This window comes from Narcine bancroftii, chromosome 2 (genome assembly GCF_036971445.1).
Source record: "Narcine bancroftii isolate sNarBan1 chromosome 2, sNarBan1.hap1, whole genome shotgun sequence".
Classification (NCBI taxonomy): domain Eukaryota; kingdom Metazoa; phylum Chordata; class Chondrichthyes; order Torpediniformes; family Narcinidae; genus Narcine; species Narcine bancroftii.
The window spans coordinates 190345768-190362346 of record NC_091470.1 but is presented as its reverse complement, the minus strand read 5'-3'; the positions used below and the strand labels follow the sequence as shown (position 1 = coordinate 190362346).

Genomic DNA, 16579 nt, shown 5'->3' with positions numbered 1-16579 from the left:
TGCCCTTCTATCCCTCCCAACAAAGTGCATGACTGAACACTTTCCAACATTGTATTTCAGTTACCACGTCTTTGCCCCATCTCCTAATCGATCCAATTCTCTCTGCAGCCTCTCCAGTTCCTCCTCGCTACCTGCTCCTCCACCTGCCTTTTGTATCACCCGCAAACGTAGCCACAGACATTTATTCCACAGTCCATTTTTCAGATTTATTGTCAGAGTACATACAACCCTGAGATTCCTTTTTCCTGCGGGTGTGGCAGAATTACCACTAACTGGCAGTGCAAAAAATAAACTGTACACAGCGTTAATACGTTGTGGTGATATGTTTCTTTCATTGTATATAGTTATCATTGTCGGTTGTATATATATGGAGCTGGCCCACCCATGGACAACTCATAACCCTATGACTCCTCCCCCGTGGACCTGGTCCATAAAGATCAAGTCACCTTTACCTTGCCGCCATTCCTATCCTGGGATTCGGACCAGCAAGGTTCTTCTGTGTATTAAAGCCTATCATTCCCTCAGCTTGTCTTTGTGGTAGTGCCCGACACACGGAAACTGTTACGAGCCCAAAGGACCCCAAAACCCAGCAGCAATAGACATTCACCAAGACAAGTAGTTACTTAAACAAAAGTTGTTTTTAATCATCTTTAAAACAGGATCAAACTTTAACTTATCTCTATTAACGTAACTAAACCCAACTTAACCCCCTTCTAATTCTAAGCACACGTGTATGTAATGTGTGTGTAAATTTACAGTTCAATCTCACTTGGTTCACAGTTCACAGTTCAATCACACTTCCCATTCCTCCAAGTTCTCTGGTTGCACGCAATTCTTATACCGTGCACAGAATTTAACATGTATAAAGTTCACCAGGCTTTGGTGCCTGAAAGGTAAATGTTTACCGCTCAGGAAGGTTCTCGTAGGGTTTGCAGAGAGAGATTTGTTGTTCCAGGATGCCCACAACTGAGGTACCACCGTTAGTTGAAAGTTGCCCCATCAGGGTTCTCCAGGTGAGAACCTCTTTCTTTCAAGCTATCACAGAGTTCCTTTCTGTTCCACTTATTCCAAGAGAAACATCAAACAGCTTTCTGTTTCAGTTCCCACAAGCTTCTTGGCTTGCTCTGTTCAGCTGTCTCTGCAACTGCCAGAAAGATCATGTGACTCTCTCACTTGCAAAACCCCTGGCCTTCTCCAGCAAATTAGTCTTCTTGGACAAGCTGTTGTCTTTAGGTAAATGAAACCCAGGAGTGACCTTTCTGTGGACTCTGTCAAAACCCTTGCAGAGTTTTTAAACAGCCAGAGTGTTTCTTGCTTATTGCTTTAATATATATACACACATAAATATATATATATATATATATATAAATGTGTGTGTGTGTGTGTATATATATATATATATATATATCAAAAAGAAATAGGAGCAGGAGAGGCCCCATCTAGCCTGCTCCGCCATTAAATGAGATCATGTCTGATCATGGCTCATCTCCACCCATATCCCTTAATTCCCCCTACTATATAAAAATTTATCCTATCTCATCTTCAATGTATTTACTGAGGTCACCTCCTCTGCTTCAAAGAGCAGCAAATTCCACAGATTCCCCACCCTCTGGGAAAAGCAGTTCCTCCTCATCTCTGCCCTAAACCTACTTCCCTGAATCCCTTGGCTCGAGTTTCACCGGCCAATGAAAACAACCCATCTTACCTTTTTGAGTTCGCCAGTATGAGTAGGATTAAGGATAGATAATAGATAATAGAATGTAGGAAGTAAAGTTAGTTTGAATAAGATAAGGGTCTTCTAGCCTTAGACAGAATTAGCAAGTTCTGCATATAAGGTTACAGCCCTGAGAGTCAGGAAGGTGTGAATAAGGACAATGACATGATGGGACACCGACAGGATACCCCCTGGTCCTCCAAGTTCACAGAAACAGCACGTAGGCAGACAGGATTGCCTAATGCCAAACTTATCCAGGAGGCAGAAGAATGTTAGGGGGGGAGGGTACCTCTACACTGAAATGAACTGTATAAAAGTTGGGTGAGCCCCAGTGTATGTGTGTATTCCCAGGGCAAGGGGAAACACCCAACTTTGCATTGTTGTATAATAAATGTTCTTTGTTCTCAATTTTTGTCTCGAGCAAATTCTGTGAAGGTACTTCTGTTTCTCACAAATGGGGGCTCGTCCGGGATCCCACTCCCTCCACTGACAGAGTGCCCGACGACGAGGGTAGGTGCACCCCGGCTGATTCAGCTGGACTCACGGACGGCGGGTGACTTGTCAGTGGATGAAGCGAGTGATATCCGAGAAGAGGCATTGAGAACAAACAACAGGAGGACGTTAAGGAAGCATGCTAGGAATAGCTACTGGATCCCGATAAGAGGAATTTTACTTACCTGTTAGTATGGGAGGTGTGAGTGGCAAGGGAAATAGTCCTAAAGAAGGACGGGACAATCAGATAACTAAGCAAAGTCCGTTAGGATTAATGCTATCTGATTGGGCTGCGGGGAATACCCGTGGGAAAGACAAACAGACCATGGTCAGGTATTGCTGTCTGGAATGGGTTAAAAACCCGATAAAAGGGAATTCGGTATATTGGCCAAAGTTCGGATCCGATGAGGACTGGATGTGTCAGGCATTGAACATCTGGCTCTATCAAAATCAAAGAGAAAATATTGAGAGCAGAGAATATGCAGCCTGCTGGCTCAGTGGATCGGTTGATCAACTGGTTTTGAATGAAAAGGAATGTAAGGACAAGAAGGATGAGGAACCTTTTGTCCCTGAAACACAAGGATGTGATGTGTTACATTCTCTTCCTCCACCTTATGCTCCTCCTATGCCGGCTCCTATCTTTCCCCTCTCTCCTATGCTTTACCCTTCTTCACCTTCCCCTCCTCCCCCACAGCTAAAGAAAGGAGAAGAAAGTAGGGGTGGTATGATGACCTGTTCACAAAGTACTAGGTTACCACCTCAATTGACAAGAGAGGGAGGAGACTTTGATTCAGAACAGTGTGAGACCCTCCGGGAGGGAAGGGCAGAACCCTTTGATTCATTTCCCGGAGAACAGGAACCTAGACACTATAAAGGAGAGGATAAGCCAGAAATTAACTGGATGAGACCTTTACGGGAAGTTCCCGTGGGAGGGGGTCTCGGTTTCGAAAATGTGCCCCTGACTATTACGGAGGTGCATAACTTTAAGAGAGAAATGACCTCCCTGATAGAGGATCCTAGGGATGTTCCAAACAATTAGATCAATTTTTGGGACCAAATATATATACATGGGTATTAACGGGCTTCATTACTAATTCAGCCCCAGACATCAGGAGAAAATTGCAGAAGACTGAGAATTGGCATGAACAGGGAATAACACAGCTTTTGCAGATCGCACAAAGGGTATATGTCCAGAGTTCTGAGGATAAACAGAAAGGAAAGGCTAAGATTTTGATGCAGGTAGTCAAGGAAGTTGTGGAGGGACAGCAGGGAAATGTTAGGGACTGTGTGCCAGCTTCTGGATGTTGGGAGAAGTGCTGGGAGTGGGAGAGTAGAGACCAGAGATAATTTCATAAATCACGACTTCTCACTTCAGTCACTGACCAATATTAATTAAAATTCATGCTAAAATGTAAATGTCATAAATGATCGTTTATCAATACTCTAGAATGAGCGAATTTAACTACCAGTTAATTTCATTTTATGAAATAAATTGTATTCAAACGTGATTTTGCACAGGGAGTACGTGAGAGTTGAGCGATGTTATAACATTTGCAGGGAGAAATGTTTGCGCAAGTAGGGTGAGTTCTATACGTCTTACTTTTTTTAAGTGTATGTAAGATAAAGAAAGGATCCGATGTGTAAAGTGGCTGGATCAACCAGTTGAAGGGGGAGTGTGCATGTCCCTTTAAGCACGTGTGGCACTAATGAATTGTATTCTGTTCACTTGAAACTGAGGCTTCAGGCTCCTGTCTTGCAGTTAGCGGTATGGAGCCCTCTCAATAGATTTAGTACATTTCTTCTACACATTCAGCAGTCAAGGTCCGTGAGCTTAAAGATCGCCCACCTTTGGAGAATAAAGAAACCTCTGGGGAAGCCAATAAGTTTAATGATTGATTTCTCTGGTGCATTTTCCTCCGGAGTGAAATTCATGCCTCAGCACAATTTCTCTGTATTGCCGCTGTAATTTAGTTTGTGATAACTTCCCCCATTCATCAGGTTTATATTTAAATCTGGTCGTGCGGAAGTTACATTGTAAATAATCATGATCTCGTTTTTCAAATTCATCTGGAAGTGGTGTCTAAAAGACTGCTGGGTTAATAGTACTGCAGTTGTGAAGGTCAAATACGGGTTCGCTAATAGAGTTCAGGGAGGCTCAAACATGCTTGAGTGCTGCAATGTCTGTTATGTACTCACTCTAACAAATTGCAGGTTGGTTGCCCCATACAGACAAGCAGCTTCAACTGCATTTTAATAAGGTCTCATATATTCAAAACCCATGGAAATATGGTTTGTGTTTCTTTTTACAATAATTCTAAATATAACATTTACACTAACACAAAGAAATGTCAGATTGTTATGGTAAACGGTGTCTTGCCCCACAACGATTTTGGAAACTATTGTAAAAACAGATAAGGCATTAAATTGCAGCTATTCACTTTTAATTAGCATTTCACCAAGTAAACAGGATCGTGAACTAATAAATCCTGGGAATACATTGGTAATTAATTAAGACAGAAGGGTTTATTAGTTCAAAACCCACCCCTGGAGTATCCTATTCATTCTATTAAACCTGGTGATTGGGTATATGTAAAAGCATGGCAAGATCACCAACTAAAACCTGTCTGGGACGGCCCCTATTGTGTACTTTTGATTACAGACACTGCAGTGCGAACGAAAGAAAAGGGGTGGACTCACATAGAACGAATTAAACAAGCTGCTGATCCATGGACTAAAGACATTGATAATCTACCCTCCACCTGGCGTGCAGTCCCTCATCCTTCGGATCTAAAAGTTACACTACACCGGGAAAAAGTGCTGTAATGCTGTTTTTACGATTTGTTGTTATGTTCACTTGTTGGTTCCCAATTTTTGGGAAATCACCAAATTGCTCACGATGTATTAAGTCCTCCTGGAACAGGGGCAGCAGAGGTGACAATTATTTAACTTTAGAATGCAGACCGGGTGCAGATATAGAGTATAGTCATAGTGGGGTATGGGTTAATATAGGATCCCAACATGGACCAGGGGAACAGAACGGCCCTAGGGGAGAAGATTTGATTTGTATTTCGGCCTCTACAGATATTAAAAAGAGGAGTTTTAAAGAGATAGCACAAAGAAAATGGTGGGACAATGACAGACAGAATGTTAGTCAGGATTGTACATGTAGCAGAGATAGAGTGAATACATATGCTAATGTTCACAGACAGGCTGCAACTCACAGGTTAAGTGACAAGAAACCCCCCTCCCCAACTTGGTCTCCTGTAAATCATCCTTTGGGTCACACAGACATTCGGAATGTTCCAGTTGCAGTTCCAGTTGAAAAGCTGCTCCAGAACACCACAGCTGCTTGGCATTTAAATCATTTAATCAGACTCCAGGCAGCCTTGGAGATCATCACCGAACAGACAGCTATTGCCCTGAATTTATGGGCTGAAGAAAGACAACAGATACGATCCACAGTTCAACAAAACCGCCTGGCTCTCGTTGGCTGCTGAAGGCAGCGTTTGTGAAAGACTGGTTAATGACAATGCTCACAACGGTCAGGCGGTTAAAGACACTTCTTCAGGAGTTCGAAAATCTTCCCATGCCCAGGTTCAGACTTTGTGAGAAACAGAAGTACCTTCACAAAATTTGCTTGAGACAAAAATTGAGAACAAAGAACATTTATTATAACAACAATGCAAAGTTGGGTGCTTCCCCTTACCCTGGGAATACACACATACACTGGGGCTCAACCAACTTTTATACAGTTTATTTCAATATAGAAGTACCCTCCCCCTTACATTCTTCTGCCTCCTGGATGAGTGTGGCATTAGGCAATCCTGTCTGCCTACGTGCTGTTTCTGTGAACTTGGAGGACCAGGGGGAATCCTGTGTTTGTCCCATCATGTCATTGTCCTTTATTGTCCTTATTCACACCTTCCTGACTCTCATTACTAACTTCTTATATGCAGAACTTGCTAATTCTGTCTAAAAGGCTAGAAGACATCTTATTCAGACTAACTTTACTTCCTACATTCTATTATCTATTATCTATCCTTATCTTATTCATACTGGCTTTATTCATTACACATATATCTATACTAGTTTTCTTCATCTTTCATATTAGTTTTACTCATCTCTCACAATCCTCACTTTTCTTATAGCTAGGCTTCGTGAATTCTCAACTGTAATGTATTACTTGTAAACTTGGTCTTTTTCCCAGCGAGTCAGTAAACGAACTGCAGTCTCAGCATCATCAGACAGAATTTGGGAAACATACATCCTTTGGTTCTGATGAGGGGTCCGTTGAATTAAATACTGCACACACGTCTTTAGGCAGGGGAGCACCATAATGGCCAGAATACCGAGTTCAGCTGCTATAAGGGCTGTGGGTATCAGACTCCAGTTACCAATAAAAAGTCTAGTCCATTCCACACTGGTCCAAGGTTGCCGAGTCTGAACCTGGGCATGGGAAGATTTTCGAACTCCTGAAGAAGTGTCTTTATCCGCCTGACCTTTGTGATCATTGTCATTAACCAGTCTTTCACAAACGCTGCCTTCAGCATCCAACGAGTAATCGAGAGCCAGGCGGTTTTGTTGAACTGTGGCTTGTATCTGTCGTCTTTCTTCAGCCCAAAAATTCAGGGCCATCACTGTCTGTTCGGTGATGATCTCCAAGGCTGCCTGGAGTCTGATTAAATGATTTAAATGCCAAGCAGCTGTGGTGTTCTGGAGCAGCTTACGTCGTTTACAACTGGAACTCCCCTTACAGTGGTGGTTCTTAACATTCCGAATGTCTGTGTGACCCAAAGGATGATTTACAGGAGACCAAGTTGGGGAGGGGTGTTTCTTGTCACTTAACCTGTGAGTTACAGCTTGTCTGCGAACATTAGCATAAGTATCACTGAACCTGTGAGTTGCAGCCTGTCTGTGACATTAGCATATGTATTCACTCTATCTCTGCTACATGTACAATCCTGACTAACATTCTGTCTGTCATTGTCCCACCATTTTCTTTGTGCTATCTCTTTAAAACTCCTCTTTTTAATATCTGTAGAGGCCGGAATACAAACCAATTCTACTCCCCTAGGGGCATTCTGTTCCCCTGGTCCATGTTGGGATCCTATATTAACCCATACTAAATAAAGTACCCCACTATGACTATACTCTATACCTGCGCCCTGGCCCTGTCTGCATTCTAAAGGTAAATAATTGTCACCTCTGCTGCCCCTATTCCAGGAGGACTTAATACATTGTGAGCAATTTGGTGATTTCCCAAAAATTGGGAAATAACAAGTAAACAAAACAGCAAATGGTAAAAACAACATTACAGCACTTTTTCCCGGCCTCGTATAACTTTCAGATCAGAAGGATGAAGGACTGCACGCCAGGTGGAGGGTAGATTATCAATGTCGTTAGTCCGTGGATCTGCAGCTTGTTTAATTCGTTCTATGTGAGTCCACCCCTTTTCTTTCGTTCGCACTGCAGTGTCTATAATCAAAAGTACACAATAGGGGCCATCCCAGACAGGTTTTAGTTGGTGATCTTGCCATGCTTTTACATATACCCAATCACCAGATTTAATAGAATGAATAGGATACTCCAGGGGTGGGTTTTGAGCTAATAAACCCTTCCGTTTTAATTCGTATAGAGAGGCAGAAAGTCCCTTTAAATATTTGGATATGTACTGGTTGTTCGCTTCAAGGGTAAGGGTATTAAAAGCTGACATACAAGGTTCGAGTATACCATCTTTCACCAACTAGTCAATTACTGGCTGCAGCCCCTTTCGGCCAGCCATCGGAATTGGATACTGCTTTCGTCTAATTACTTGCTCAGGATCTTTTAAAGTAACTTGCAGGGGAGGAATATCTAACACTCCTCTATTGCCTCTTTTTGCCCATACTCCAGGATTTATTAGTTCCCGATCCTCCTCAGTTAATACATACAATTGAACCCCGATACCTGATTCCTGTGGTCTGGTGCCGATAGCCAATTGGTCCTGTAAATCTCGTCCTAACAAACAAACTCCAGCTTGGGGAACTAGTAGAATGTCCTCCGTTACTATCTTCTCTCCCATTTGTATTCTTACATCCCTTAATACAGGGACCATAAAATCTCTTCCTCCTACTTCCGAAATCATCACTGTCCCCTCTATCTTAACATCCTCGGGTGGTTGTAAAATACTAGTCCGGGCTGCCCCAGAATCTACTAAAAAGGTCATCTTGTCACTGTGGGGTCCTATGCTTAAATTTATCAATGGTTCTCCGTGCAGCCCCACGGTGTGTATTGACTGAGAACCGTGACCCCCCCCCTCCCCAACCTATTCATAATCTGCTTCCATCTGTCGGACTCTGGCTTTACCCTACCCTTAATTTAGTCTATGTGTCGTCTGAGTCCAGCGTGTTCGTTAAATGAAGTGATAGGAGAAGGTATTCGGTTCAACAATCAGTTTATTACAAGCACAAGAATAAAGCTTAATAGAGCTCTGGTTCAGTCGTTAGTTCATAGGTCACCTGCACAGTGAGATATTCCCCAAGACTGACCTCTATTGTCCAGTCTCTACAATTTATATAGCTCAACCTTATCATACAGAACAAAAGTTGGCTTCCTTTGCTAGATTTCATTATCATACAGAACAAAAGTTGGCTTCCTTTGCTAGATTTCATTATCATACAGAACAAAAGTTGGGTTTCTTTGCTAGATTTCTTGCATAAGATTTATAACGAGTAATTTCCTGCTCTGCAGTTATCTGGTGTGAAGAGCTCCCATCTTAATCCTCAAGTTCACAATATCCTGTTGTTTTGATCAGAAATCAATTCATACCCCAGATATTTCTAATTATTTCTTTGTTCTCATCTGGCCATATTCTTCTGTTCTACTCAACACCTCCTTCTGTCTTATAGCCTTCTTACTGATTCCATTCTCTTTGTTTCTGACAGTCTCTGTCAGGATTCTTTTTGTTTGTGCTAATCAACACCTCCTTTTGCCTTAACATTCCTACTAAATTGTTTCATACATATCCTCTCTTGTATTTTGGGAGCAGGCAATTCTAAACCTACTGTAATCAGCCAACTTTGCTACATACTGTGGCTGCCCCTTACTTACATTACTCTTTCCCTTCACCATGAGGTAAATATTAAATTGTTACATAGTACTGGATTCATGTATACAAACTGAATAGTACATAAGCATATATTCAACATATTTTCTATGATTACTTAACCCCTATATTCCAACACATCAGTGCGTAAGATCGTGTCTCCCTGGATCACATTGGGCATTCTCTCTTAAAATGTCCCTCCTTTTTACAATGGTAGCAAACTAATGCTCCTGTTTCCCAATTCCTACCAGGATTACCATGAGGTCCCGGGAACGGTCGTCGTCCCTGGAATTCCCCTCTACCCTTGCCCCTCCTCTGGTATATACTCTCCCACTCCCGGAGCTCATCCTAATGTCCAGGAGCTGGCACACAGTCCCTACCCTTTCCTTGCTGTCCCTCCACGACTTCCTTGACTGCCTGCATCAAAATCTTAGCCTTTCCTTTCTGTTTATTGGGCATTCTCTCTTAAAATTACGCACCTCCGTACTAGTCAGGGGCACATTTACGAAACCGAGACCCCCTCCCATGGGAACTTCCCATAAAGGTCTCATCCAGTTAATTTCTGGCTTATCCTCTCCTTTATAATGTCTAAATTCCTGCTCTCCGGGAAATGAATCAAAGGGTTCTGCCCTTCCCTCCCGGAGGGTCTCACACTTGTTTTGAATCAAAGTCTCCTCCCTCTCTTGTCAATTGAGGTGGTAATCTAGTACTTTGTGAACAGGTCATCATACCACCCCTACTCCTTTCTTTAGCTGTGGGGGAGGAGGGGAAGGTGAAGAAGGATAGAGCATAGGAGAGAGGGGAAAAATAGGAGCTGGCATAGGAGGAGCATAAGGTGGAGGAAGGGAATGTAACACATCCCATCCTTGTGTTTCAGGGACAAAAGGTTCCTCATCCTTCTTGTCCTTACATTCCTTTTCATTCAAAACCAGTTGATCAACCGATCCACTGAGCCAGCAGGCTAGGCTGCATATTCTCTGCTCTCAATATTATTTCTTTGATTTTGATAGAGCCAGATGTTCAATGCCTGACACATCCAGTCCTCATCGGATCCGAACTTTGGCCAATATACCGAATTCCCTTTTATCGGGTTTTTTAACCCATTCCAGACAGCAATACCTGACCATGGTCTGTTTGTCTTTCCCACGGGTTTTCCCCGCAGCCCAATCAGATAGCATTAATCCTAACGGACTTTGCTTAGTTATCTGATTGTCCCGTCCTTCTTTAGGACTATTTCCCTTGCCACTCACACCTCCCATACTAACAGGTAAGTAAAATTCCTCTTATCGGGATCCAGTAGCTATTCCTAGCGCGCTTCCTTAAAGTCCTCCCGTCGTTTGTTCTCAATGCCTCTTCTCGGATATCACTCGCTTCATCCACTGACCAGTCACCCGCCGTCCGTGAGTCCAGCTGAATCAGCCGGGGTGCACCTACCCTCGTCATCGGGCACTCTGTCAGTGGAGGGAGAGGGATCCCGGACGAGCCCCCACTTGTGAAAAACAGAAGTACCTTCACAAAATTTGCTCGAGACAAAAATTGAGAACAAAGAACATTTATTATACAACAATGCAAAGTTGGGTGCTTCCCCTTACCCTGGGAATACACACACACACTGGGGCTCACCCAACTTTTATACAGTTCATTTCAGTGTAGAGGTACCCTCCCCCTTACATTCTTCTGCCTCCTGGATGAGTTTGGCATTAGGTAATCCTGTCTGCCTACGTGCTGTTTCTGTGAACTTGGAGGACCAGGGGGTATCCTGTTGATGTCCCATCATGTCATTGTCCTCATCCACACCTTCCCGACTCTCAGGGCTTACTAACTTCTTATATGCAGAACTTGTTAATTCGGTCTAAAAGACTAACTTTACTTCCTACATTCTATTATCTATCCTTATCTTATTCATACTGGCTTTATTCATTACATATATCCATACTAGTTTTCTTCATCTTTCATATTTTCATATTAGTTTTACCTATCTCTCACAGGATGGACTAGACTTTTTATTGGTAACTGGAGTCTGATAAGGAAGCACGGGACAATCAGATAACTAAGCAGCTGGACTCGCTATTCTGGCCATTATGGTGCTCCCCTGCCTAAAGACGTGTGCAGTATTTAATTCAACGGACCCCTCGTCAGATCACTATAACCCAAAGGATGTATGTTTCCCAAATTGTCTGATGATGTTGAGACTGCAGTTCGTTTACTGACTCGCTGGGGAAAAGACCAAGTTACATTCCAGTTGAGAATTCACGAAGCGTAGCTAAAAGATAAGTGAGGATTGTGAGAGATGAGTAAAACTAATATGAAAATATGAGAGATGAATAAAGCCAGTATGAAAGGATAGATAATAGATAATAGAATGTAGGAAGTTAGTCTGAATAAGATAAGGGTCTTCTTGCCTTTTAGACAGAATTAGCAAGTTCTGCATAAGAAGGTTGTAGCCCTGAGGTTCGGGAAGGTGTGAATAAGGACAAAGGCAGGTTTGTGAATAAGGACAAGGACAATAAGGACAATGACATGATGAGATAGGATACCTCCTGGTCCTCCAAGTTCACAGAAACAGCAGGTAGGCAGACAGGATTGCCTAATGCCAAACTTATCCAGAAGGCAGAAGAATGTTAGGGGGGGGGGTGGGGGGGGAGGGTACCTCTACACTGAAATGAACTGTATAAAAGTTGGGTGAACCCCAGAGTGTGTGTGTATTCCCAGGGTGAGGGGAAGCACCCAACTTTGCATTGTTGTATCATAAATGTTCTTTGTTCTCAATTTTTGTCTCCAGCAATTTCTGTGAAGGTACTTCTGTTTCTCACAGCGCTGTTGCAAAACCCCGCATTTCCCCACTTGTCCATGAAAAAAAATCCTGCTTCTGTGGGATTTTAAGAAGATGGTAGCGGAATTCCGCCAAAAGCATTTACCCCCGGACTTACCTGAGAGGCTCCCCGAGACAGAATAGAGAGCGGACAGGGCGAGGAGCGACAAGCGTCCGTTCCAACTCTCCATCCCGGCGACTGATCACGGAACCAGCTCCGTCCGGAGTGACACGCTCTGCTCTGCTGGAAGCGACGAGGAAGGGAGAAGGGATGGGCGTTGGAGTCGTCCTATCCACAAGTCAGGAGAAGGAAGTGGAAGGCAGCTTGCGCTGTCACGGCGCGGGGGACAGTGTTCGGGGACTAACCACCGTTCCAATCCCCTCGCCCCGCTCACCCCGGGAATAGGCTCCACATCCAGTCCGCGCTCCCCGCAGGTTCACAGCAAACCTGCCCCTACCTCGCCATGCAACCTGCGCCTCCAGCCCGCTCCCTTCCAACCCGCCCGCCCTATCGACAGGCACACCCATCCCCTGCACCTCAGTCCTCTCCTTCACCAGCCATAGCACATATCTTATTGTACAAGTTCTCCGGTGCTCCGTGCAAAAACACGCAGACACATAACACTCCCACGTTCAAACAGTGCACCTCTGTATAAAGTGAAGGGAGGGAAGCTTAGGGGTGAAGGTCTGGAATGCCTTGCCAGGGATGGTGGTAGAGCCTGGAACGTTAGGGTCCCTTAAGAGACTCTCAGACAGGCACATGGGTGGAAATAGAGGGTTATGGGGTATGGAGGGTTTAGTACTTTTCTTAGCACAACATCAAGGGCCAAGGGCCTGTACTGTGCTGTAATGTTCTATCCAGGAGGAGTATTCATATATACAAATAAAAAGTATTGATTCCTGAATATTAAAGTCTCGGAGGGTTATTGAGACCAGTTCCTTTGGTCGTTCCGCCTTCTCACTGCCCGTGGGAAGAAGCTGTTCCACAGCCCTGGTGGTGCTGGCTCTGATCATCCTGTATCTCTTCCCCAACGGGGAAGATGCTGTTGTCAGGGTGGAAGAGGTCCTCAATAATCTTGCACGCCCTCTTCAGAAAACGATCTTGGTTGATCACATCGATGGGTGGGAGGGAGACTTCAGAGATCCTCTCTGCCACTCACGGTTCTGGGGATTGACCTCGGATCCATTTCTCGACAGCAACTGTACCATTCAATGATGCAGCCGGCCAGGATGCTCTCGATAGATCTCCTGTAGAGGGTTGACACATTGGTGGCCAGTAGCCTTGCCCGCTTCAGTCTTCTCAGTCACTGTTGCAGCTTCCTGACAAGTAAGGAGATGTTGTGGGTCCATGATAGGTCACTAGTTAAGTGGACTCCCAGGAACTTGGTGCTCTCCACTCTCTCTACCAGAGTTGTTTACATGGAGGAGGGTGGTCTCTCCTGTATTTGAATACTGATGTACTATCAGTCCAAACATAGAATCAGCTAACTCTCTCTGTAATTCTTTTCTTAACACAGTGTCCATTTTACTCGCCATAGTAGCGCCAGTCAATTCCATACGAGGTCTGGTGACTGGCTTTAATGGAACAACTCTGGCTTTTTCCATTACAAACCCACAATGTACTTCCTCTTGGTTATTTTGCAATACTAAATAGCTGACAGGACCAAAACCACCTTCCCTTGTGTCAGCAAAATTGCATAACTGAGCAAATGTAGCAATTCCAAAATCTGTTGATTTAAAGCATTCGTTGATGTCAACATTTTCTAACATTTTAAGACTTTCAATCCAATCTTATGCGATGGAATCTGGTATCGTTTCAGCCCATCCAAATTTTCTTCTGCACAATTCTTGCAGAATTTTCTTGGCTATTAATTCTACTGATGCCAATATTCCCAAAGGATCATATATTGAACTTGTGACGGTGTTTTGATGTCCAAAAATGAGTCAGGAAATGCAGAGAATTCTTAAGAAAAGTTTAAGCCTTTATTTGCAAACAAAAACTGAGACAAAGCAAAGCCTGGACTCTGAAATGCCTGTTGCTATGAAACACTGCCCTTTTTTTATATAAAATAGTCCTGACATTCACATTTCTGCACCCAATCATTCATAACCCCATTCCTTAACAGGACACCATCCCTTGTCTCACCACAACTATTTTCATTATTTTCCACCCAGTAATCTAATCATGTTTTGAACCACGTGTTTCATCATCTCCTGCCACCTGCTGCCTTCTATTCATTACTGTAGCCTTGTGTAGTAAATACATAATGGATTATTACTTTTGTAACATAGTGTGTGTAAATTGTTACCAAGAAATGGATGGTAGTTCCTGTGGTTTATTTTCCATATATTGCCCCCTTTAAGTCCTAAATGGTCTGACATTGAGAGAGAGAGAGAGAGAGGGGGGGGGGGGGGGGGGAGAGAGAGAGAGAGAGAGAGAGAGAGAGAGAGAGAGAATACAAAGAGTCATTATCCCCAAAATATATTTCTTATCTGCACTACCTGCATTCCAAGGCCATCTGTTGGTGTCTTATGAAGGTTATACCAATCTGTAACCTCATTCTGGATTCCATTTTGTGTTTTAATTCACTTTAATACTATATTTGTTTTCCTAGATTTGTCTTTTGGTTTGTAATTTTTAATGAGCTAATATCAGAATTGCATGTAAGATATATGACACCCCCATGACTCTCCAAATATTCAGGTTAACCAAGCAAGCCATCCATTCTGTTCCCTTGCTCCCTGTCTAAAACAGTCTAACTGATTATACATATCTTGTATTGCCTTAGAGATATTGAAGGATTCATCTGCAACCTTTGTATCCCCTCTAATCGAGTATACCCCACCCTGGGTAGCAAACTGATAATCCACCGCATATCTTGTTTGTTGTGAGAAAAGCCTCGATTCTACCAATTCACAATTTACAGCCTCCAACCCTGCTACTATCTCATTCCACAATGCTGTTAAACCACAGATGAGATAATTATGATGATTCTTGGCTGAGGGACAAGAAGCTGAGGACTCCCCTTCCAATGTCAGATCCTAGGGTAACAGGATTGTTATGGTCCTTTGACATTCCTCGGTGATGATCTGTCATTTGACTCTAGCGTTTTCTGGGCATGGGGTGACAAGAGGTCCTAACGTTCCAATGGCAAACAAGGCAGGGAGGCTGTTTCCTGTAATACATAGGGTTTCTTTAACTGATAACACGTGGTGGAGTCTTGGTACATTTATTGGTACAATGTCTGGGATCTCTATTTAGCAAAATCAAGGGTGATTTTTCCTATTCTTACTTTATATTTTTCCTATTTTTTTTTCCCAGCAGCATCCCCACAAACTATCCTCGAGTTAAATTCAAACATTCTTTCCTTAAACAAGTGCATGAGAAGTGACCTTCCTTAATCCTACAATCGTGCTCCCAGCAGTGTTCTTCTATACAAGGGTAAATCATCGTTTAATGTTACCATCCTACAGCCCCATCCCAGGCCATCAAAACACATGGGGTAACTGTTATTTAAGAAATATACTGACTGTGCTAATTCAGGAGTGGTTGTGTTGTAAAAGCAAGTACCCTAGCAACCTCCTCTAGTCATACTATCTATCTCATCAAACAAGTGTGGCTGGCTTTCTATACACCTTCCTTTAGCTGCTTGGAACCACTTAAACGATTCATTACCCAATAGCCCTAACTTCTGACTAGTGTAACTCTTGTACATGATGTGTAAATTGTGGTGCACTGTTAGCCAGAATCAGACACACACAAGGTAAAGACTGTACAACAGGCTTTAATCCACAAGCAGTAGCTGCGGTAACTCTGTGTGAGGCCTTGGGAGGCTGGCGCAGGCTTATATCCCGGAGGGTGATTGACACCCGACCGGGTGGGGCTTGATCCCTTCAGGCCGACTGATTGACAGCTGGCCAGGTGTTGTCCTGTCCCCTTACACTCCTGCAGGTACAGAGGTTGCCCCCTGCAGTAGGCCGGCAGTACACTCCTGCAGGTACAGAGGTTGCTCCCTGCAGTAGGCTGATGGTATACCACCACATAGAAGGAACCACATATTTCAATTAACAGGACCCCATCCAATTAGTAGTGAGCCACGGATATGCTTTATGTCAAAATAAATGTCTCATTGTCTACACTAAGAGATTTGCATCAACTTTCTCCCAGGTTTAGTATGGCTATGACTGGATATACTATTTAATAAAAGGTGTCATGTTATCTCCTGCTGTCTTCCACTTGTTTATCTCCTTCTCCATTCTGTCTCCTTTTCAGCGAGTTTCCAATTTCTTCCGATCCAATTCTTTCCCAGAACATAATTCTCAGGTTTGATATCAGGATATTCACCACTTTGATCTGTTGTTGGATCAGCCTCCTTTAGGTGTGCTTGTTGTACCTGTGAACACATCTATCAAAAAAGTTTTAGTTAGATTACTTGAACATTTGCTTATGTCCTCACCTAATGATAATATAGCCATC

General features: G+C 43.3%; 1 protein-coding gene across 5 annotated transcripts in view; it reads right to left on the bottom strand.

The window, feature by feature from the left end:
* Positions 1-13679, bottom strand: part of LOC138754832 (class I histocompatibility antigen, Gogo-A*0501 alpha chain-like) — a 64421-nt gene extending 50742 nt beyond the window's left edge. For 3 of the 5 annotated variants that reach the window (XM_069919724.1, XM_069919725.1, XM_069919726.1), the window contains exon 1: positions 12221-13679. In XM_069919724.1, the coding sequence (XP_069775825.1) occupies positions 12221-12293 (73 nt within the window). In that variant the 5' untranslated portion in view covers positions 12294-13679. The remainder of the gene's footprint in view (positions 1-12220) is intronic. The other 2 variants (XM_069919723.1, XM_069919722.1) reach the window with 2 other exon arrangements.
* Between the last annotated feature and the right edge of the window lie 2900 nt (positions 13680-16579).